Raw genomic sequence first — 24,581 nt, 5'->3', positions numbered from 1 at the left:
TATGAAGCTAGTGGTTTTCACCCATCCCTGTCGAAGAAACACTTGGTTGCCGTTTAAACGGAACCCAGTGTCCGTGATGTCCATCACCACTGCAATTGTGTGGTTGGAACCCACTTCCCCTTCCTGTAACAGCGCCAGAGCTTCTACCTTCTTTTCCTCAGGTAAGAAGTGCAAAATGGGGCCCAATTTATACCATAGTTCTCGATCATAGCGGTACAAAATGGCCAGGGCGTTAGCGGCCTTAATGGTGCTGGCATCAGTAAAGATTATCCTTTTCCTCATCTCGTCCACCGTCTTACCTTCCTGGTCCGGGGGCACCATGGAAGAGGACAGCAGGTTTGCCAAACGTTTCCTGGCTGCCGCTGACACCACAGAGTTGGGTGAAGGCTGCGACCTCAGGCACTTGTGGGGGCTGAGTCCGGAATTCTGTATTTCTTCTCAAGCCTATCCCGCTTGGGTGGAGCAGTGCTCAGAGTTTTAATTCGTGCCAAGCCCTCATCCCAGATATCGTCTAGCAAGGGAATGGAGATGATGGTCTTGCATCTGGACTCACGTCGTTGGTAAAGGAATCCTTCCTTTTGACTCTCCTCAGGCACCAGTTGAAAAGGTTCTGATGTCCTGGATATCATAGGATGAAAAGAGCTGAACTCATCAAGGTGGAGGGACTGTCTGGTTGATCCGTGCCCGCTGGCTCCACTTCAGCTGGTACAAAATAATCAGCATTGTGTCCATTACTGTAGTCTCCGTATACGTGCCCGTGTGAGCTGCCGGATCCCCAGTCGGGGTCAAATCCCAAGGTGGAGGCGGTGGGGGAGGTGTTGGTTGATGCCTTGGATCAGCCGGGTCCTTTGACCTTCGCTTGCGCCGGGGAGTGCTCCCAGGAAGCGGCCTTGGTGACTCCTAGATGGAGCATGGACCGGTGTGGGAGGCAGTCTCGGTGGAATTTCCGAAACAAGCGTGTGCAGCGTGGTCAGAATGTCCAGAGACATGTCCCTCGGCTGAGGCGTGGAAGGAATGAGTGGTGGAGGCTCTTGACTGATAAGCCTCCTCTGGCGCGGTGCGGGATTGGGTCCCCACAGTGTGAGCCCACCTACAGACACTGGTCCCAGAGCCTCGTCGTGGTCTGAATAATAGTGTTTGGGCAGATTATCGTCACCCTCCTCAAAGCTTGATTAACTCTGCACTGGTTTCACCAGAGTAGCTTGTGGTTCCGTACCTTTTCTCTCTGGAGACTTCAAGGGGTCTTAGCAAGAGCAGCAGCAGCTGCTTGACGCTGTGGCTGTAGGGACACCTGAGGAGTGACTGCTGCCATGACAGTGGATAGTACCTTTGTGGCCAGCCCCACCTTTGATGAAGTAGTGGTCGTCAACGGCAGGGGCGCGGAGTACACAGGTGCTCCGGGGCCTGGGCACCCCCAGGGAAATGCTATTTTCATGAAAGTCCCTATTCTTAGAATGGGACTTCTTTTTTTCGCTGGCCCTCGTTGCCCCCCCTTGGAAAAACCAAAAGTTGGCACCCATGGTCGACGGGGTGGTTGCAGGAGCCTTCGTCGACGTGGTCGTGACCGTCGATGACAAAGTTGTTTTTTGGCCGGTTGAGCTGCCGATGGCGTCGCCGTGGGGTGAGGGGCAGCGAAGGGACACCTTTATATTTCTCCTTCGTCGGCTTGTCTGCTGATGGTAAGCAGAGTTTTGAAGGAGTCAAGGACATTCTCTTAGAGGGAGCGCCCCTCACTGGTAGACTTGACGTAGACTTAGACTTAGTCGGTGATGGCAATCTTGTCCTTCCCGAGCTGGAACCCGCAGTAGGGGCAAACCCAGTGTGATCAATGTCGTGCAGCTAGGTCTCCTTTTGGATCCACGAGGGCGGAGAGTCTTCATAGGGTCTCAACCTCTTTTTTGAGCACGTTCGCTTGTGGGACCAGCCGGGCTTGGGGGAAGCATGACCATGCCAGGAGGCAGAGCCAGAGGCCTTGCCTGATTTGAGCCACCCTGCCAGCATGCTATAGCGATCCTTCTTTCTCTTCTTTAAAAATCCACTGCTGACCTTGCATCCCTCATCATGGTCCGGATGCAGGCAATATAGACATTTATGGTGTCGATCTTTGACGTACACATTCCTCAATCCACATGTCGTGCAGTTTGAAGAAGCATCTCTTTTCCTTGGTCATGGTGGAAAGGTGCGACAGGAAATCTTCATGAGCATGTGAATCTATGCCAGACCCCATACTGGAGAAGTTGGTATACAAGAATAGCGGGTGGCCCATCAAACATAAGAAGTTCTGGGCAAAATGGAAACAATCAGAATGGAAGTGCCTGAGGGAGGGGGGGCTAAGTGGGGTAAGGGTGTCAGCACTAAAAGGGGAATTGATCAGCTCAGAAATTTCTATGGGAATGGGGTGGCGGGAGGTAAGGAGAGTTATTAAGGGGGGGGGGGGAGTCTTGTTACAGTTTTTGCTTTTCAATTTGTCGTACTGTGAAATTGGCTGACAGGAAGTCATGTACTGCTGGTAAAATGAAAATAAAAGTTTGGTTAAAAGGTAGGGTCCAATCCTGTAGGTCCGTGGTCACAGTTAGGGAAGCGAGAGTGGTCCTGGCCAGTGTCTTGGAAAACACTGGAACTTTGCAAAGTCAAAGATCTGCAGTAACAATTCTGGCCCCTCCAGCTCTTCTGGGCTCTGCTGCCCTACAAGGATGATGGATTTATTTTGGCTCATCAAAAAAACCAAGGTAGAATAGAGTTCTGCACACCTTTAGAACATTCTCCAACACGAGAATCCTGCATGGGCACTTACCAGTCTATATAAAGGGGTACACATGATTTCCATCGAGCACATGATGTGCCACCACTAGAGCTAGTACTTTGGTGAATACACCCACCTCATTGTACACATCTAAATGAAGACATTTGCACTGTAAAGATATAACTCAGTGATTATGTCAGGAACTTCTTGTGCTCTTTCCCTATAAGGAGGTTAAAATAAGTATACTTTATATCTAGAGCGTTAACCAAGCCCCAATCTTAGAGCATCACAGATCCCTGACATCATGGCCACGTGGAAGGTCTCAAAGGGGTGAAACAGCCTTAGAAATGGCAAGCTCAGAAAGGGTCTTCAACCCCCAGTTGTATTGGGAACTAAAGTATAGGGAATACAAATCCCACACATCTTTGAGGTTCGGCACTTCCTCCATTACATCTATCAGTGTCAGGAGCACTCTGCAGGACGCAGCAAGGATCACAGACCAGCCAGATAGTAACAATGGCAGAGGTGACTCAGGAAGTCGAATGCTGGAGCTGAGGCAGACCATCTAGCAGCAACTCAGGTTTCCGGGCCAGGAAAGTAAGGAGAGCCCCACGACTTTAGGCAGGTGGGCCAGAAGGATGCCATCAGGATTACAGCAACTGTAGACGAGGCAGCTTGTAGGAAGGACAGGCAGTCCAACCAGCATTAAGGACTGCATGAAGAAAGGAAATGGCCCTGAAAGGGATTCCTTTAGCAGGGAAAGGCAGGAGGCAAAGGACAAAGGATCCAGAGCCCAACTAATCGCTGGACCTTCCCCTCGGGTCTAAACTTCACCTGGGAGGTCAAAACCTGGCACATCCTTTCCCCAAAGGAAGCAGATAGCCTTATGAACCCAGAGGCAGACGAACCAGACAGGGGAGAGCCTCCCACAACATCTGCTCCGAGAGAATCCCTGCGATCCTGGTCACAGGTGAAGAGACGGCGTAGAATCAGAGGCCCTGCATCCAAAACCAAAAAAACAACCGCGGAGGATGGAACCTCCACGCAACCGCCCCTTCAGGGCTACGATACCATCCCGTCCCAGACCAATTAGAAACTGCCGGCAACCACGGTAAATCAACAAAGGAGGAGCAAGTGGCACGGCTAAGCGGCTACGCCAGAAGATAATCCGGCTCCTACTCGCTGCAAAGCAATAACATGAATCCCATAGAAACAGGTGCTCCAGTCTCCCTGTGGCGACGAAATATACAAGTCAAGCAGCATAGAAAACACAAAGCATATGCAACCACCAAGTTCTACCTGAGCAAGAAGAGGCGCAATTGCCTCAACCGGAGTTGGGTGCATTGGCACAGCCGGATGTCCCGTTGGGTGAAGGCTGGGCCGGACAACCAGTTATTTGTTTTGGTTCATCGCTGCTAGGGGTGGGGGGAACTGGGGGATCGTGGGTCTAGAGGGAAGCACAACAGGGGGAGCAAAACTCATACTCAAAAGGAACACGATGCAGAGTACAACATTCCACGGCATAAGGTAACCAGACTCCTGGGGACGCCCTCGACCCACAGACCGACACAGGAGCACCCGCAAGATCGGTGGGAAACTCGACGCAGGCCAACCAGCCACTGCCTAAATGGCTACCAACAATGGAGAACTTGCTATGATGACGTGGAACGTACAAGGTTTAAACGCCCCCCCAAAAAAGGAAATCAGTGGAACACAGACTCTCCCAGCTGGCACCAGATGTCTGTCTACAAGAGACCCACCTCCTGGCAGGGGACGAAAAGCGTATCAAATTCCTACGGTACCCCAAGCGATACTTCACCTCCTCAGGACAAAACGCAAATTACAGTCCAAAGAGACCCAGAGGGGAGGTTCCTCCTATTGAAGGTCAACCTATGCGAGCTGCCGATTACCCTAGCAGTAATATATTACCCCAACAATGCACAAATCAGTTTTCTACGCAACATCCTGCCTACCATATCAGCCTTCACCAAAGGTCACCTATTAATTGGTGGCGACTTCAACCTTACCCTGGATCCAAACACTGGCAAGACGTTACCAGGGAGGATTTTGCCAAAGTGCTGGGAATGGCAGAATTCCTAAGGGAGAATGACTATTGCCATTTGGAGATTAGCCAACTGAGGTGCCCGAGATTACACCTTCTTCTCTCACGTCCACAAAGGATATTCCCGGATAGACCTACTACTGGCATCCAATGTTCTCTTTCTATGCATCGAAGATATCCAAATAAGGAACAGAATAATATCAGACTCACACCAGACTGTGCCTGCGTGTGCAGGGGTTGCCAGACCCCCCCCCACTCGAGGTTCCGGAAACTGCTGGATTACATCCTAGCAGACATCGCATCTAGTACGGAATTGGCAGAAGCCCTTACAAACTACTTCAAGGAAAATACGAAAAACGACACGTCTAAGGCGATCATCTGGGACACAATGAAACCAGTAATCAGAGGGGTGGCAATGAACTGCACGGCAAGACACAGAAGACTGAACCAGCTGCAACAAGCGTTCTTGGAGGAGAGAGTTGAGGAACTAGAAGCCAACTTAAAAAGACGCCAAACCACGAAAACAAGCAGAGAGCTCAAAAAGGCAAAAACAGCATTGCATATGCACGATGCAGACCGATTAGCTAGAGCCCTGGCCTACACGAAACATTATTATTACCTAAACAGCAACAAAGCGAACCGCTTGCTGGTGCACAAGCTCAAGAAACTGTACTCGCGGATCATCATCCAATGCCTTCTAGACCGAAACGGTAAACACTGCTACGCGAGCTCTGAGATACAGGAGATAATGACAGAATACCCGGCAAACACCATGACAGGTGCGCCCCAACAGACAAGACAGTGTTAGGGAGGATTCTCATAAATGGCTGATTTCCTTTACCTAATGAGTCCCTCAGCAGCTTTGCTGGATTTCTAGGATTTATTTTTCTAACCTGGTAAGAGTGCGAGCCTTTTTCCCCACTCTTACATGCGTTTTGCTGTTCCTGTTTGCACTTTGTGTGATCTTGAGCACTGGAGCCTCACCTACTCCATGGCCTCATATTTTCATGTGTGTTACACATCACCTTCAGTGCAGTGATACAGGGTTGTCTTTGAGACTTCCCACCGACTCCATTTTATGGGGCTGACTACTGTCCCCCAGAAAAGGGTAAAGTTGCCATTAAGTTTACTTTAGTCACTTTAAACTACAGACCCAGTACACCCCATCTTACATGGAGTATTGGAAAGGGTTAACTCTTATCCCTTTTTGTCTGTGCCTCTTGGAGCATTGTTTCGCTCCCTTTACATAAGACTTGGCTGGTGGCAGTGGTCTCTACCCTAACTTTTCTACCGCAATGATCTTATATAAGCGTGGTAATGTTTTAGGATATTATATTAACCTCGGACATACACCCGCTTGACTAAATACATTTTATTTTGGCTCCGACTGGGTTTATTCGCCATTTCTTTTTGCTTAAGTCTTCGTGTTTTTCTCTACGCGCCAAACCGGGGATGACTCCTTTGTTCGCTGTCTTTACACGGGGTTCTGCACAGAAGCCCTCCTTAAGGCACCTGAAAGTCTGGGTAGGCAGGATGTGAGGGAGGGATCTTCGGACCCCTGCCATGGGTTCCCTGGGTAACCCAAGTCGCACTCCTGTTTGATTGGCTGAGGGGACTGTCCTTGCCAGGACAACCACCCTGCTGTGTGATTGACAGCCAGGCTGTATGAATGGGGGAAAACTGCATAAAAAGCAGGTCTCTGGGACTCGAAAGGCAGAGTCGCCACTGGAACGAAAGAACCAACGAGGAACTGGCAGAAGAGGACCCCTACAACGACAGCCACCCGGTGAAGCCCTGCTGCAGGTCCCATCTTCAGAATCGAACAGAGAAGATCCTCCAGGAAACCTCTTCCCTTGAGCTGGTGGGACCAACCAGTTCACCCAAACTGCAAGCCAGGATCCCTCCCCCTGGTCGAATTCGCTGTACAGAGCTACAGTGGGCCGGATAGCCAGGAAGGTCGGACCCTGCTTCGGTTTTAAGGAGCGCACCTTTTAGTCGTTGCTTTGCTCTGCTGCTAGTGGTTTCTTCCATGGGTAGTGCAGGACCCTCCAGTCTTCCTACTTCTTGTCAGTCCGACAGTCGCTTCAGGAACCGCAAGCCTGCAGGAACTACTAGGAACGTCCGCCTCAGCTACAGCTCCCTCTCCGTTTTAAGGTACTGTGCAAATCCGGTTGTCCGTTTTGTTGAACCGCGGTGAAAGTGTTTGAAATCTTTCTCCAATCCGAGGGCTTGTCCTTCTCTTCTCTTTGAACTAACTTTTGTATCAACCAACCTCGTCCGGAAAATGTGGCACAAACTTTACCGCAAACTACCCTGAACTGTGTGATCTTGAGCAAAAGACTTTTGACACATTGCCTTGGGCCCTAAGCCTTTTCTATCTGATTCTATCTCTGTAGATCCTCTTGTTCAATTGCCCTGAGTACTTACCTGTTGGTGCGATTTTATTTCTATTAAATTTGTCTTTCCCGCCCTTTTTAATTGCTGGAGTGCCATTTTGCTCCCACTTCATTTTGTGAGCTTAACTTGTCTGGAATTTAAGGGAAGTGGTGTGGTGAATTAAGAGTGTGATTTTTAGACTGCTTATAATACTGAAGAGTGAAATAAATGTATATTCTTTTACTTGAAAACCTTAAGTCAGTGTTTGCCTGAATCATAGTAATTGCTGTCCTTTGTGTAACTATTTAATACTGCTCACTTACTCTTGAGATAAGTCAGGCTGCTCCACTACTGCTACCACTATAACTGTGTAGTACGGTTACCAGTCATTTGGTCGAAAACCAAAGGATCAAATGCCATTTGATCGACAGTCAAATGGTCGAAAAAAATGGTCGATTTCTTTTATTTTTTTGGGGGGGGATTCCCCCCTCAACCCCCTGTTTTCTTTATTAAAAATATTTTTTAACCAACCAAAACTTAATATATATATATAAATAAATAAAACATTCGACCTTTTTTTTCGACCATTTGACTGTCAATCAAATGGCCATTCGATCTTTTATTTTCGACCATTTGACTGGACACCGTGTAGTACAGGCTTGTACCAAAGGTGAAATTGTACTGTCACTTGTCGTCTTAATTGTGTGTGGTGTTCCCAAAGGGTACTGCATATAATTCTGCCTAACAGACGGCGCAGCTAAAATGCCTAAACTCTGCCCCAAAGGGCTAGCCGCACCCCCAACTGGAAGCCCTTGAACTCCAAATCACTACTGAAGAAGTGGTGGTCACCATCCGCACCCTGAAGAACATGGCCCTAGGCATGGACGGGCCAACAACCAAGTTTTACAAGAAGTTCGCCCACATCTTAGCTACTCAGCTAACAAGCCTATACAAGTAATTTCTCTCAAATGGCACCACAACCCCATCCATGGAGGACTCCCCGACGGTCTTCATTCCCAAACCAGGGTAAAGCCCAGACCAATCCTCATCTTACAGGCCCATAACGCTGTTGAATAATGATCCCAAAGTGTTTGCGAAAATCTTAGCGGGCAGACTGGCTCGACTCCTCCCAGAAATGATACATCCGAATCAAACAGGCCGCACTGAAGATTAATTTGATCCCAAGACTGATCTACTACTGCTCAGCAATCCCAGCTGAAATCCCGAAGCAGGACATCCAGAAACTACAAGCAAGCATGCTGAAATACGCCTGGGAAGGAAAGAAGCTGCGGATTCCGAGCCGTATCATGCTTTGAGGTCCGGGGGTGGGCGGCCTAGGGGTCCCAGACGTAGCTAGGTACGCCCTTGCGGTGCAACTTTTACAGGCATTCACGTGCAACAAAAGCACAAACCAACCACGCAGGACCAAGCTGGAGCAAAACTGGAGTCGGAAACCATTGGAATCACTGCCACATATTGCGAAACCCGAGAGGCCCCCCAACTCGGGCCCCTTAGCCGCGACCAAAAACACAGTGGAACGCTGGAAAAGAGCTGCCTGCCTGCCGAACTGCGGAAGCGCTGTGGGACCGCTCTCACTGATCTGGGACAAGGAACAAGTTACTTACCTGTAACTGTTGTTCTCCAGCATGGGTCTGGCATGGATTCACATGCTCATGAATATTCCCCGTCGTCAGGCTGGGAATCCTCGGTAAAGAAAAAACCAGTATCAGTTTCGTTTCTGATCTGTCTTTCGTAGTAATAACCAATCACTGGTCTCTGCGTCATACTGACCACAGCCAATGACTGCCCTCTACCTAAGCACCGCCTCTGGCAGCCATCTTCAGATTTGGAAGCACGTGAAGTGGCAGTATGACCAAGTGAAGAGCCGCAGAGGGGTAGGCGGGAGGGTTCGCATGTGAATCCATGCCAGACCCATGCTGGAGAACAACAGTTACAGGTAAGTAACTTGTTCCTTCTCCAGCATGGGGTCTGGCATGGATTCACATGCTCATGAATAAAGAATACACAGCAGTACACACATGCACAACCACGGGAGGTGGCAAAGGCTCAACATTAAGCATTGCATCAAAACCAACATTAAGCATCTTACCTCCTCACCAGGCTCACCTCAGGCGAACAGGTTGCGCAGCACTGCTTGGCCGACCCTGGACTCCTCCCTGGAATCCCGATCGACAGAGTAGAACTTCGTGAAGGTGTGCGTCGACCTCCACGTAGCAGCCCTGCATATGTCCAGCAGGGGCACACCAGAAAGGAACGCCGTGGTAGCTGCGATCGCTCTGGTGGAATGGGCTCTCGGACGGCCAGGCAGCGGACGGTTTGCCAACCGATGACAGTACATGATACAGCCGGAGAGCCATCTGGAAATGGAAGCCTTCGAGAGAGCCTTCCCCTGATTGACAGGTCCAAAGTTCACAAAGAGTTGTGACGTCTTCCGAAAACAGTTTGTGCGGTCCACGTAGAACTTCAGCGCTCTAGCCACATCCAGCGAGTGCAAAGTTCTCTCAGCCGGCGACGAAGGCGACGGGAAGAATACAGGCAAGACCAAGGGTTCGTTGAGGTGGAAGTCCGACGGTACCTTGGGCATGAAGGAGGGGTGCGTCCTGAGCACTACCCTCGTGTCGTGAAAAGTCAAGTACGGGGCCTTGCAGGAAAGGGCCTGGATCTCTCCCACCCGTCGTGCGGAGGTGATGGCCACAAGAAACGCTGTTTTCCACGACAGAAACTTTAACGGGGCCGAGTGCAGAGGCTCGAACGGAGGTCCCACGAGCTTGGTCAGCACCACGTTGAGCTCCCACGCTGGGGCCGGAGCCTTCACCGGCGGGAACGATCTGAACAGTCCCTTCATGAACTCTTTCACCAGACGATGAGACCACAAGGACGTCCGCCCCGTGGTTCTGGTGTATCGGGAGATCGCAGCAAGATGAATCTTGATGGACGCGTGTGCCAGTCCAGCTTTGGCCAGCGTCAGCAGGTACGGCAGTACTTGGGGAGCCGTAATCCGTAGAGGGTTAATCTTCTGTGCGTGGCACCAGACAGAGAACCTCTTCCATTTGTGTCCGTAGCATTTAAGAGTCGAGGACGCCCTGGCCTTTGCAAGAACCTCTCTGCAGTCGACCGGTATGTCGTATCCTCCAAACTCTAGCGCTGCAGGAGCCAGGCCTGCAAGTTCAGCGATTTCGGGGCGTGGTGGAGGATGGCGCCTCCTTCCCTGGAGAGCAGATCCGCGTCCACCGGCAGCTTGATTGGCGGGGACGCTGACAAGTCCAGAAGGTCCGGGAACCATATCTGCCTCGGCCACGCAGGTGCGACGAGGATCATCCTGCACCGTGACCTCTTGAGCTGGTGACGAGCCGGATTAGCAGTGGCAAAGGAGGGAACGCGTAGAGGAACAGGCCCTCCCAGGGGAACGAGAAAGCATCGCCCATGCTCCTCGCCTGGGGAAACCTGCTGGCGAACCTCCGGCACTTGGAGTTTGTCGCCGTCGCGAACAGGTCGATCTGGGGTGTGCCCCACCGTCGGAAGAGGCGATCCACTAGATCCTGCCGTAGTTCCCACTCGTGGCACGAGCACAGCTCCCTGCTGAGTGAGTCGGCGATGGTGTTTTTTATCCCTGCCAGATGAAACGGCACCAGAAACATCCCTTGGGCGACTGCCCAATGCCACAGGTCCTGCGCCTCCTTGGACAGTGCTGGGGACCTCGTTCCGCCCTGTTTCCTGATGTAAAACATGGTGGTGGTGTTGTCGGTGAAGATCCTCACCCCCTTGCCCTTGAGGGACGGAAGGAAGGACCCGAGGGCCCAAAACACTGCACGGAGCTCCAGGACGTTGATATGTAAGGATTTCTCCGTCGGGAGCCAAAGGCCTCTTGCGTGCAGATTTTCGGTGTGCGCTCCCCACCCTTCCAGGGAGGCATCCGTGGTCACTGTCTCCTGGTGGGCTGGGGTCTGGAAGTCCATGCCCGCCGTCAGATGCGCGCGGGTGCCCCACCACCGGATCGCTCGTCGGAAACTCTCGTCGAGTGTGATCCTTTCCTCGAAGCTGCCCGTCGTTTGGATCCAGCGCGCGTCCAGGAACTCCTGCAACGGGCGCATCCGGAGCCTGCACATGGGAATGAGGTAGATGCAGGAAGACATCATTCCGAGGAGGGACTTGATGGACCTCACCTTGGCCGCGTCGGCCACCAACATCCGCTGCACCTTGCCCAGGATGGTCCTGGTCCTCTCCTCCGACGGGGAGGCCAGAAGGGACACTGTGTTGAGCCTCGCTCCCAAAAACAGAGCGTCTTGCGCGGGTACCAGGTGGGATTTGGCGTAGTTCACGGAGAATCCCAGGTCCGTGAGAAGTTGGACGGTCCTTGCCGTGTGAACCACGGCGAGCTCCCTTGTCTTGGCTCGGATGAGCCAGTCGTCCAGGTAGGGGTAATGACGCCCTTGGACCACAAACCTGAGGAATTTTCGGTGCCCCTTCAGGATGGGAATATGGAAGTAGGCATCCTCCAAATCCAACGACGACAGGAAGTCTCCTTCCTCCAGCTGACCCAGGACGTGCTGGAGGGTGACCATCCGGAACTTTTGCGCCTTGATGAACTTGTTCAGACGTCGCAGGTCCAGGATGGGGCGCCATCCCCCCGTCTTCTTCTTCACGAGGAAGTATCTCGAGTAAACTCCGGAGCCCCGAAGCCTCTTTGGGACGAGTTCGATGGCGCCCTTCCTGAGCATCGCCTTTACCTCCAGGAGAAGTTGAGGGACGTGAAGTTCTTTCCTGGCCACGGGGGGGACACGCGGACACTTTCTTTGAAACTCGAGCCGTGGCCCCGGGCCAAGGCGTCCAGCACCCAACGGTCGGTGGAGATGGACTCCCACACGCTGACGAAGCTCGCCAGCCGGCCTCCCACCGGGGTGCTTCGGTGGGGGCACGACCCCACGGCCGGTTCAATCCTGCTTCGACGAGGCTTTGCCGCCTTGTCCTTGGCGACGACGGCGGGGTCCGCCAGACTTGCCTCGTCCTCTGTAGGCCTCCTGAGACGACAAGCGGGCCACTTGACGGTAGGAGGAGAAACCGCCGCCGGAACCTTTGGAGGCGCCCTTGCCTCCGCTGCTCCGAAAGGGCGTCCGTCGTTGTTGCAGAACTCCAAGGGCCGGGGCCGTCTCGGTGTCCGCTTTAATGGCCTGAAGGGAATCGTCCACTGTTTTCCCAAACAGGTTGTTCCCATCGAAGGGCATGTCCAGGACTCTGGTCTGAACGTCTTGACGGAAGTCCGTAGCCTTGAGCCATCCACGCCGCCTAAGGCAAACGCCGTTGCCCAACTGGCGGAACCCAGTGTCGGCGATGTCCGTCGCAACGGTAATGGCGTGGTCCGAAGCCACCTCACCTTCCTGCAGGATCTCCAGAGCCTCTGCCCTCTTGTCGTCCGGCAAGAAGTCCAGCAGGGGAGCCAGTTTGTACCAGAGCTCCCTGTCGTATCGGGCCACGATAGCCAAGGCGTTGGCAGCTTTAATCGTCGTCGCTGCAGACGAGATGACTCTGCGTCCCATAGCGTCCAATTTCTTTCCCTCGCCGTCCGGTGGGGAAGTCGATGTGGAGGCCGCACCCCCCCCGCTTTTTTCCTGGCCGCCGCGGAGACGACAGAGTCCGGGGTAGGCTGCGCCCGGAGGCACAGGGGGGCCGTGTCCGGGACCCGGTACTTTTTCTCGTACCGGTCTCTTCTAGCTGGCGTCGTGGAAGGGTTCTTCAGGAGGGTGAGGCCCTCATCCCAAATGTCGTCCAATAGAGGCACTGCGAGGACCGTCTTCCTCTTGGCCTCGCACCGCTGATAAAGGAAACCTTCCTTCTTCTCCTCAGGGCAGAGTTGGAAAAGCTCGGATACCCTGGCGATCATGGAGTGGAACGATCCAATCTCGTCGGGCAGAGAAGCCCTGGTGGGAGGCGACGACGGTACATCCTCGTCGTATACCTCGTCGTCCGTACCCGTCGCTGCCGTGTCAGTCCCCGTATCATCCCCTCGGGTGGACGGGGAGGAGGGCTGGGAGGGGCGCGACGGCTGAAAAGGAGGAGGAGGGTGGATCCTTCTTTTCTTGGTAGGGGGAACCCCAGAAGGTCCCGGTTCTGGGTCCCCCGACGGGAGAGGTTCCGTCGGCAACGGTAGTCTCGTCCTTATCTCTGAGCATAAGGACTGTATAGCCAACAAAATGGCCGCCGAGTTGTCTCGCGGCGCTGGCAGAGGGGAATCCGACGGGCGATCAGGGGCCCCGTCGGTACCCTCGACGATGTCGTCGTCACCTGCGTCGGGATCCATCCCGACGGGCCGGTCTTCTTCCACGCCGAGGCCGTGGCTTAAGACTTCGACCAGCTCCTCCTCCGAGGTTGAGGCCGAATCTACGACAACGCCCTGCCCCCCCTTTTTCTTCATCACGGGGGATTTCACGGGGGTCCTATCGATGGGCACAAAAGAGGACTCCCTCCGAGGTGGCAGGGAGACTCTGAGCCCCGAGGTCGCCACCACTGGTGTAGCCTCCACAGGCTGAGCCAGGGCCGCCGCGACAGTTTCGATAGAGGGCTTGGCCGGATGGATTAAGGCCTTCACCACCTTAGGTGCGCTCACCGCCTTATCCTGGAGGGGGGGACACTGCCTCGCTCCCCCTCCGCCTTCGAGCTCGACCGGGGCCTCTCCAGGAGCTTCGCCGGGTGCTCGGCCTTCCTCTTACCCGACCCAGAGCGTTGGCTCGTGGTTGATGGTGCCGGGGAGGGTGCGCCCAGCCTGGCGCCCGTAGAGCCCGACCGTTCGGCGCTCCCGGTGCCAGCGGACTCGCGGTGCTTGGCCTTATGTTGGACCCCCGTCGCCGGGGCGTCCTCAAAGGTCTTAGAAGACCGCTCGGATTTCTTCCTCTTCTTCTCGCCGGACGGGCTCTTCCCTTCCAGCCAGTTGGCGAGACGTTGATGGCGGTCCTTCATGGTCCGCTCCGACATGTTGCCGCAAAACGCAGTCCTTCTCCACGTGCGTCTTGTCCTCATGTAGGCAGTAAAGACAAAAAGAGTGTTTGTCCTCCTTGAAGACATTCTGCAGCTGGCATCCAGGGTAGACCCTGAACAGCTTTCCGGGCGTCGAGCTTCCCTTCTCCTGGGCCATGACCGGGCCTGAGAAACTTCTGGAGTCCTCCAAAAGCGTAGCTCGACGAAATCTTCACCCTTGAGGGGCGCAGACGAATCCGACACGGGTCCCCGTTGATCGGATGGAGAGTCGGTGGAGCTTGAGGCTCTTTTGACCGAAAAAATGAAGTTTTTGAGAAAAAACGTGAAAAAAATAGCACTAACGCTCGAGAGCGATAGCACGAGGATCCCAACACATGAACATGCGGTAAAAATCTGAAGATGGCTGCCAGAGGCGGTGCTTAGGTAGAGGGCAGTCATTGGCTGTGGTCAGTATGACGCAGAGACCAGTGATTGGTTATTACTACGAAAGACAGATCAGAAACGAAACTGATACTGGTTTTTTCTTTACCGAGGATTCCCAGCCTGACGACGGGGAATATTCATGAGCATGTGAATCCATGCCAGACCCCATGCTGGAGAACACGGATTTCACACCGGGAACCACACCAAACAACTTCGACAAATGGAAGGAGGGGGGATTGAAGTATACAGCAGACTTTCTAGAAAACAGAGTCCCCTTAACCTTTGTAGCCTGCAAAGCCAAATTCCAGGTCCCCAAAAAAGAGATTCCGTTACATGCAACTCAGACACTGGATATATCACAAAGCGATCAGGAAGAACGGAAGCGGGGACCTAACTGCATTAGAGAGGATGCTCACAACACACACCTCCGCAAGCAAAATATCCACCCTGTACAAACTCTTAAACAGATCAGACCCCAGTAAAAAAAGAGGCCTATATGCAGAAATGGGAAAAGGATATAGGCAGAGAATTCGAACCTGAGGAATGGAACCGCATCTGTACTAGGGAACACAAAAGTTCAAAATGCGTCACCAACAAAGAAGGCGCAATTAAAGTCTGCTACAGGTGGTACCCAACACCTGAGATTCTCAACAAATGCAATCCATCAATCCCACCACACTGCTGGAGAGGATGCTCGGACAAAGGCACACTGTTCCATCTGCTATGGTCCTGCCCCAAGGCCACTCAGTTTTGGAAGGAAGTTCTGGAACACATCAGCTCGATCATAGGCCTCTCGATCCCATGGGACCCAGGGATAGTCCTGCTGGGAGCCACGAACGAAAATCAATTCCCACTCACGGGCTGCATAGCAGATCTGTGCTCACATCTCCTCACAGCGGCAAAAATCACAATCGCACGACTATGGAAACACCCGGAAGGCCCAACGACTTCGATGTTGTGGTCCAAGTGTTGGGACATGGCCGTGGCAGGAAATAAATCACAGTCATGCGACACGGAAACACAAGCAAGTTTTACCAAACCTGGGCACCCTTCCTGACTACAAGCAGCAATACCCGGGTATAGCGAGAAAGCCTACAACCCTTCGATGGATCGCGAAGCAGGACTAAGAGCTCTACATAGAAGGCAGAGGAGGCAGACTAAGAGGCCGCAGGCCTAGCAAAACCCTGTAAGGAACAGCTGGCCCAGCAGACATAAGACAATATGCCATCCCTCACCGTGGAAGTAAAGCGCCTGAACCCCAAGAGGCAAAATGCTCCCCTTACATAGCAGACTGAGCAAGCAGCGGTTTCCCCGCCGTCCCTTCGATCCCTCCTCTTAACCAGAAACGTTCACAGTTATGGTTTATTGCTTGTTTGTTTTTTAAATGGCGCACCTAAGCATTGCTTAGTTCAAAGAATGTCTAACGATAAATCTGTCAGCGTGCATGGTTAAAAATGATAAAAAATAATGTTTTTAAATTAAATTAAAAAAATTTAAAAAATTTTAAAAAATCAGACTTCAGGTGAATTTTTGAAATTGATCCGATAACTGCACAGGTTCCTCCATTGATTAACACAATCAGTTAAGGGCTGGCAACCCCACTAATCACACTCCAGGCAGCACACAAAGGATAGGATGATCAGCCAATTAACGCTACCAAGAAAAACTGAAAAACACATAGGCACTCCCACATGGGATGAAGACTGAAGTTAGAGAGACTTTAAACCACTCTAGTCTAAAACCGAAACTATGTGCGTCTCTGTGGAACCAGGCAGAGCCTACACCACAACAGCCACCATTCTGGCTGTGCCATGTGGTCCCCACAGAGACAAAGCCCACAAAAGAAAATCATCGGGAGCATGATTAACCACAATGGCTACCAGGCAGATGCACTGCGCTAGTGAAGTAGTAAAAACCCGGCTGTAGCCAAAACTAAGTTACAGTTTCCAATAGCCTTCTTCCCCACACACTTTGAAAATAATGGAATAACCCTGGGACTTACAGGGGGTCCTTATAAAGCATGCCTGCACTAGCAGCCATATAGGAAACTATGACCAGCATAGCAGAAAAGGACTCAGTGACAGTGGGACTTCTAATGAAGTCTCTCTAGTCACAACAAGGAAGTTGAAAAGCCATGGAAAACAGCAAAAGGTTTGGGGTACCAACAGAGTTTGAAAAAAGAATGCCAAAAATAGTACTCTACGGTAACACTGGGTATTAATGTGTTCCAGCTCTTGAGAATGAAATAACCTCATCCTTAAATTCATCTACCAGCAAATCCAAAACAAAAAGAATCAAGTTGTAGTCCTATGTATAAATGCTCCAACTTCGATCCACATAATTAGAGGAACAATGTAAGGATACAAGGCAGGTAACCTGAATGCGCCAGCTGCAGAACACAAAAATCAAAGACTCTGGACAGTGAATGTCAAATAGGCTGGCAATCAATTGACGAGAATGAGAGATGTCTAGGACAGGAGAAAAAGTCATTGAAAAGTCAGCAGTTATCAACTCATTACTCTGGAATCCGAACTGTATTAAGCATTTGCTTCTCTGACCATCGTTTGGTTTTATGATGCCCCTTTATTAAAATGGAACTCTGGTATCAGAGGACCTCCCGTGGTACCATGCTTGAAATCACATTTTCCCAGCTTGAGATAGTTGTACAAATCGAAATTATGAGCAGGGGCACATCTCGGGCAGTAAACATGGACATTTGTAGCCACAAAAACCACTGGTACAAAAGGACAAGATTCATGGAGGACTGAGTAGTCTGAATGTAAAAATGTCTCCTGGAGCCTCATCAAATGCAGGTCAAGTAAGCCCTTATACAAAGCCAATCCCCTCAAGGCCCTCTTTACTGCCATACTATCCTTGTCCGATAGTTGCTCAATGCACATGCTTGCTTCAAGATACAGAATCACATGTACATCAACAGTCCTCAGAACCCACAAACTGGGGTAGCACCTTTCTGCCCAGCAAAGACTGATTACAGGCGGCCGTCCACAACAAGCTTGGTAGACAAATCGCATCTACTTTTAGTGGAGCATGAAATGCAATGTTGCTGGCTTCCTTCCTTTGCTTGTATATGATGATGATTCCTAAGGGTGTGTCCAAGACTAAGGCGCTGAGGGATTTGATGGAGGCGCTGAAAGGATTGACCAATGAGAAAGGACGTGCTCACCTGCGGCAGATTTGAAGCCAGTAACATATGACATGTGACTTAAGAGGTGATATATGTACATCAAGACAAAGTTAAAAAAGCCAAAAAGACATTGTATTTTTTTAAGATTTTAAAAACCAAACGAATTAGGAAAAAGTCCCCAATAGAAAGAAAAACCTCTACTAACAAAACAAAAGGAACCTACGATAAGGAAAAAATCAAGGATTAAAAAAAGAAAAGGACATATAGAGCAGTTCCCCGACGGCAAGGTGGAAGAACAGGAACTGGCTGCTGGGCAACACAAGATTGGGCACACAGCGGGGGGATCATGTACCAAAGTCTAATTCTAGAGCTGCAGAATGCACCATCTTTTGAGCCGTTTTTCAGTCAGGTCTGCTGGAGAAGGCTTTCCAACGAGTTGGGAAGAAGGGCAAGTGCGGAATGAGTGAGTAGCCTTGATAGCGCACTCTATTTTTACTAATTGAGGGAAAATCGGAGATAACCGCATAGACCAATGGGAAGAAATTGTGTGCATGTTATATTGTAAATATACTCTTAGATGGAAGAGTGTACAACTTGTTAGAAATGTTTTTTATTGCCTGCCGACTATGTACAAATCAAGGAAATTTCAAAAGTAAACAGTAGAGCAATTGATGCTAGTCGTATGAACCTATGTATACATTCAGATGAAAATGTATTGCCATATGGTGTACCATTTTGAAGGTGTATTCAGACTATAAAAAAGCGAATTCGTAGGGGTGTTTTAATTAATGTATTTAAAAGCGTATGATTTCATGAACACAAGTTTAAAAAATAAAATCTATATTGGACGTTTTTTTAACTCGTGGCAAATAAACCTATTTAACTGAATTAGAATTGTATACTTTAAACTGTGACCCAACAAGGTTAGATTTAACACCCACGCATTTTAAGGGTCAGTAAAGAAGAAGTGGTTTAGAAAGCCGATCACAGGATTCATAAGACAGATGTAGCGTATAGCAAGAATGCGTTACTGTAAACTTACCTTTTTCCGTATGGAGCCGCTTAAAGGAGTCTGTTTTGGACAGACTTGGATCTGAAATGACTTTAGAGCCAAGCTTCACTGTCAGGTCTACCGAACTGTAACCTTGTGGGAGCTTCCGGTCATACAACAAAGTGAGGAGCTGGGCAAGCGTCATCTCAGCTGGAAGCGGTTGGCCTGAAAAAGGGAGCATGGTCAGTTCACTCTGATGAAATGATTTATGCTTGTTAAGGTTAAAACTGCAATATTATGCCGCTCATAGTAATACACCTGTTAACAGTAGCTTAATGAAACAGTAAAATGACTGCTATAACTTCATACAATTATTAATTATTATGCTACGAATTAGAACAGAAATATCACCTGAAGAACTTCCCACAATCTACCAGAGTGCAGTGAAAAAGGGGGAGTGATACAGCTGGCTGAAATGGAAAAGTCAAAGACATAGCTAGTTCCTCATCCTGACATCTACTGATCTCTCAGCCAGATCTGATGATCTCGTCATTAATTTCCCTGAGATGACATCCCTTTATGTGGCCAAGGGATGCCAGCCGCCGCCTGATCCTGACCCTGGGGGTGGCTATATGAGGGAGGACAATATGGGGGGGAGGTGACTCACAGAGAGACCAGATATCGTTGGAGAAAACCACATACTCTCCATTTCCTTCCAGGAATGTTCCCTTAATCCCCCATGCCTTAATTGCCCATTATTACACTCATCCCCCACCTCCTAAAAGACATTGTGATTAATCCCCAAACTCCCATTAGGGAGAATATGTTGACAACGAGGGAGAGGGAGTAGTGATGATCACTTCCCAGGAGGCTCAATGTCCATGCCTAGTCATTCAGAAAGCAAGTCCATAATGACTGACAAGAAAGAATAACAGAGTAATGGGGATCATGAAGACCCAACTGCCAACGCAGCGGTCTAGTTGTTGGCAAATGAGAAAGCAAGCCAGGAAGTTTAAATACGGCCTGGCTGCAGCTGAAATGGGGAAGGATAGCTGAATATGCAGGACTGCCCCGCAATCCTGAATACCGCTGGGCACCACACTGAAGGCAAGCATGCCGTGGCAGGAGACCAGCAGGTGAATCCGAGAAGGGAACGGAGAAACCAGGATGCAGGCGGTCTGCTGCTGAAAGGGAGAGCAGTCTGAAACATGCACCATGAAAGCCGACACAACAAAAGTTCAGCGCTTCAAATGGTGCACGCAAAGCCAGTACGCCGAATCAGGGGAAAGCAGAGAAACGCTGGAGACAACCGGTAAGCCGTGGGAAGGAAAAAGGGTTACTCATCGGCACACCCACTCTCTCCTTCACTGCAGCTCTCTGGCCGGCCTTTCTTGGCCCACTTCCTGTTCCCACATGCAAGGCTAAAGATCTTGGGGTTATCTTCGTCTCCACACTATCCTTCTCACCTCACATCTCCGACGTTCCTAAGAGGTCACACTATCAGCTGCACCTCCTCAGGAGGTATTCTTCCTTTCCTCTCCTTCCCCCAGAAGCTCACTGTCTCCAGAGCCCTGGTTCTCTTTAGGCTGGACTATTGTAACAGCCTCTATCTAAATCTGCCTGCCTCTACTCTCTGCCCTCTGCAACTTATCCAGAACAGGACTGCGAGACATGTCCTAGGCCTCAAGCCCAGGGATCGTATCTCTCCAGGACTGAAATCTCTGCACTGGCTCCCAGTGGCTGCGAGGATTATGTTCAAAACCCTCTGCATTGTCCATAAGGCCTACTGGGGCCGAAATACCTTCAACTCTCTCTTCCCAAATAACTTCCTTCTCGAGCTCCTCGCTCATCTGCCCCCAACTCCCTCAGGGTCAGTCGCTTCTCTAAGCAACACGTTGATGGTAGATCTCTCTCTCTTCGGCAGGGTCTCCCTCTGGAACAGCCTTCCTGCCTCCCTGAAACCATCTCTGGTTCCGTAAACGCCTCAAAACCTTCCTCTTTGCTTCTGCTTTCTCTCCCTCTATCCCCTGCTAAATTCCTGGATGAAACTGCACTGGTCAAAACTACCTGCCACCCTGTCTGATTCGGGTGCAGGCACCGCCAGTTACACACCTGCACTGCCTCCCTGGCAACCCTTGCACATAGGGACTGTTTCGGTCTCACTACAGTCCGCCTACCAGCACTTATGTCTGCACTTACTTAGCACTTGCCACCATCTGGCTGTTTTATTATCTTTCCCCACTCCCATGCACTTGCACGATCTGAATGACACCGGGCCTAGTAGGATCGTTGTCTGTCGTTCCCTATGCCCCCCCCCCTGCTTCGTCGTGCCTCGAAACACTTGTGTATAGGCGCGTTATAAATGCCATATCATAGTGAACTCCAAGCTGAAAGAATATAGTCACTTTAAACCACAGACCCAGTACACCCCATCTTACATGGAGAATTGGAAAGGGTTAACTCTTATCCCTTTTTGTCTGTACCTCTAAGGGCATTGTTTCGCTCCCTTAACATTAAGACTTGGCTGGTGGCAGTGGTAACTACCTTAACTTTTTTTTACTGCGATTATATTATATAAACGTGGTATTGTTTCAGGCTATTCTATTAGCCTTGAACATAAACCGGCTTGACCAAATACATTTTATTTTGGTTCCGGCTAGGTTTATTCGCCATTTCTTTTTGTTAAAGTCTTTCTCGTGTTTCTCTCTGCGCACCAAACTGGTGATGACTCCTTCGCTGTCTTTTCGAGTGCTTCTGCACAGAAGCCCCCCTTAAGGCGCCTGATAGTCTAGGTAGGTAGGATGTGAGGGAGGGATCTTCGGACCACTGCCATGGGTTCCCTTGTTAACCCAAGTTGCACTCTTGTCTGATTGGCTAAGGGAACTGGCCTTGCCAGGGCAGCCACCCTGCTGTGTGATTCACAGCCAGGCTGTATGAATGGGGGAAAACTGCATAAAAAGCAGGTCTCTGGGACTGGAAAGAGTCGGCACTGGAATGAAAGAACCAAAGAGGAGCTGGAAGAAGAGGACCCCTACCACGACTGAACCGCCCGGTGAAGCCTTGCTGCAGGTCCGAATCACCAGAATCCGACGACAGAAAAGATCCTCCAGGAAACATCTTCCCTTGAGCTGGTGGGACCAACCAGTTCGCCCCAAACTACAAGGCAGGACCCCCCTCCTCTGGTCGAATTCACTGTACAGAGCTACAGTGGGCCGGATAACCAGCAAGGTTGGACCCTGCTTGGGTTTTAAGGAGCACACCTTTTATTCATTGTTTTGCTCTGCTGCTTGTTTCTTCCCTGGGTGGCGCAGGACCCTCCAGTCTTCCTACTTCATGTCAGTCCGACAGTCGCTTCAGGAACCGTGAGCCTGCAGGAACCACCAGGAACGTCCACCTCAGCTACAGCTCCCTGTCCGTTTTAAGGTACTGTGGAAATCCGGTTGTCTATTTCTGTCAGCCGCGGTGAAAGTGTTAAAAATCTTTCTCCAATCCGAGGGCTTGTCCTGCTCTTCTCTTTGAACTAACTTTTCTACCAACCAACCTCGTCCGGAATCTGTGCCACGAACTTTACCGCAAACTACCCAGAACTGTGATCTTGAGCAAAAGACTTTTGACCCATTGACTTTGGCCCTAAGCATTTTCTATCTGATCTCACTGTAGTCTCTCTTGTTCAATTGCCCTGAGTATTTACCTGTTAGTTTTGCCTAATTTCTAATAACTTTGTCTTTCTCTCCCTTTTAAATTGCTCGAGTGCCATTTTGCTCCCACTTCATTTTGTGAGCTTAACTTGTCTGGGATTTAAGGGAAGTGGTGTGGTGTATTTATGATTTTTAACTTGCTTAGAATAGTGAAATGTTATACAACTGTTGAGTAAATAAATATGTATTCTTTTACTTAGAAACCTTGAGTCAGTGTTTGCCTGAATCATAGTAATTGCTGTCCTTTGTGCAACTATTTGTACTGCTCACTTACTCTTCAGATAGGTCTGGCTGCTCCGCTACTACTACCACTATAACTGTAGTACAGGCTTGTACCAAAGGTGAAATTGTACTGTCACTTGTAGTATTAACTGTGTGTAGTGTTCCCAAAGGGTACTGCATATAATTCTGCCTAACAGCGACTCCTTCTTAGCCAGGGCAACTACGTCTTTCTTTATCCGGATCCCCGTTTTGGTAGGGGGTCTTAGGGTGAGGAATTCTGCCAAGACCCCCTCATCGGGTTGTCTACCTCGGGCTGAGGAAGGCCCAAATATTCTGCCAAACCTGCAAGGCATTTGGGGAAGGCCTTGGCTAAAGATGGCGTGTCAGGGTCCTCGTCAGTGTCCACCAGAGCGCTCTGAGGGTCCTGAACTGGTGGAGGATTGCTGGGCGCCGTGGGCTGCAGTGTGGAGCCTGAAGCCGGTGGCTGCTGCGGAGGCTGGTGTGGAACCGCCTATACTGTGGGAGGCAGGGAAGACGGAATCTGAGGAGCCGGCTGGGGCAGCGGTGGCTATGCTGGGGCCTGTGGCACCGGAGCCAAATGCGGAATGACTATGGGTGCCAGGGGGGTGACCTGGGGGAGCATGTCCCTGATGGCATCCCAGAGGATGGCCCCAATCTGGGGAGTTCGCATTAGCCATGGGAACCTTTTTGAAGAACCTGTCTTCGGAGGCTGTAGAGGAGGCAGGTGATATTGACAGTGTCTAACAGCAGCTGGGGCCGGGGCACACACTGCCTAGGGTGCAGGGGAAACCTGCCCTGCGCTGCTAGATGGATAAACTGTAGGACACGCACCTGGATGACACCAGTCCCACCATGTGACTCATTCCTCCACCCGGACAAAACACTTTCTTCGCCCAGTCATCAAAACGTTTGTCGTCCCTATCAGGAGGGATGGTAGGGTACGACGCCTGCTTTGCCGGGGCTGTGGCCGCCTGCACCACCAAACTTTCCTGAGTGGGGTGCCTGGTCAAGTAGCAGGGGTCGCTACTGGCTGGACGGTATTTTTGCGACAAGGACCTGCCCACCGCCGGGAGACTCTCCGGAGCAGTCCAAGCCGCCGCCACCCTTCTCTGTAGAGCCATATGAAACGGCAGTACCGGGTCAGTTGGGGGACCAACATCAAGGATGTCCGTGAGATCATCCTGCACAAACTCCCCTGGGGGAGCAGACCATCCCAAGTACTCGGAGACCCTAGCCATAAGGCGCCGGTACAAGGAATCGGCATGAGAGCCAGGCTCAGGCCTACAAAACTCCACCTCCGGAGAGGTGTCCAGTCCACTGGCATCATGCAGTGACTGCCTCAAATCGTCAAATTGGCTATGGCCCGAGACCATCTCATCTGGAACCCGACTAGGAACCAGGCCATCAGAATCCTCATCCATCTTCGAAATATATTCCAGGTAGTGAAAAGAAGGCACTCGAGAGTGCTTGCTCTTAACCAGAAACTTTCTAGGGGCTTCCCCCGTGCCACGGGGTACCTCCGACACCCCGGCCTCGAAAGGCGTCGAGTGAATCGGTGCCGGCGTCGAGAGAACAGGCATCGGCGCCGAGAGGATCGGCGTCGAGTAAATCGGCGTCGACGTCAGATGCAGCGCCGCCAGCATCGACGGCGTTGAGACAGTCCTCGAAGCCGGAGCTCCGAGCGTGTCCTTCAACGACCTGAGCGTCGACTGCTTCGACGACTTCCTCGGAGCCGGAGCCTCGAGAAAGCCTTTTGACGCCTCAGACGTCGATGTCTTCCTCGAAGACATCACTGGTGCACACGGTCTCGAACGCGTCGAGGACCGGGACCTGGAACGGGTACGTCGAGAACGAGTCCCCTTGTCCGAACGGGACCTCTCCCGTGACTCGTGCCGACCACTCTTGCGAGA

General features: G+C 51.1%; 1 protein-coding gene across 4 annotated transcripts in view; it reads right to left on the bottom strand.

Annotated features, from left to right (window-relative positions):
• The window catches only part of BIRC6 (baculoviral IAP repeat containing 6), a 3,097,233-nt gene that overhangs the window by 382,847 nt on the left and 2,689,805 nt on the right, over positions 1-24,581 (bottom strand). For all 4 annotated transcript variants that reach the window (XM_069607902.1, XM_069607904.1, XM_069607903.1 and 1 more), the window contains one exon: positions 18,782-18,955. In XM_069607902.1, the coding sequence (XP_069464003.1) occupies positions 18,782-18,955 (174 nt within the window). The remainder of the gene's footprint in view (positions 1-18,781; positions 18,956-24,581) is intronic.

The sequence above is a fragment of the Ambystoma mexicanum genome, chromosome 4q (genome assembly GCF_040938575.1).
Source record: "Ambystoma mexicanum isolate Mex_15411 chromosome 4q, UKY_AmexF1_1, whole genome shotgun sequence".
Lineage (NCBI taxonomy): Eukaryota > Metazoa > Chordata > Amphibia > Caudata > Ambystomatidae > Ambystoma > Ambystoma mexicanum.
Note: the sequence above shows the minus strand (reverse complement) of the source record. Positions and strands in the feature narration are given on the sequence as shown.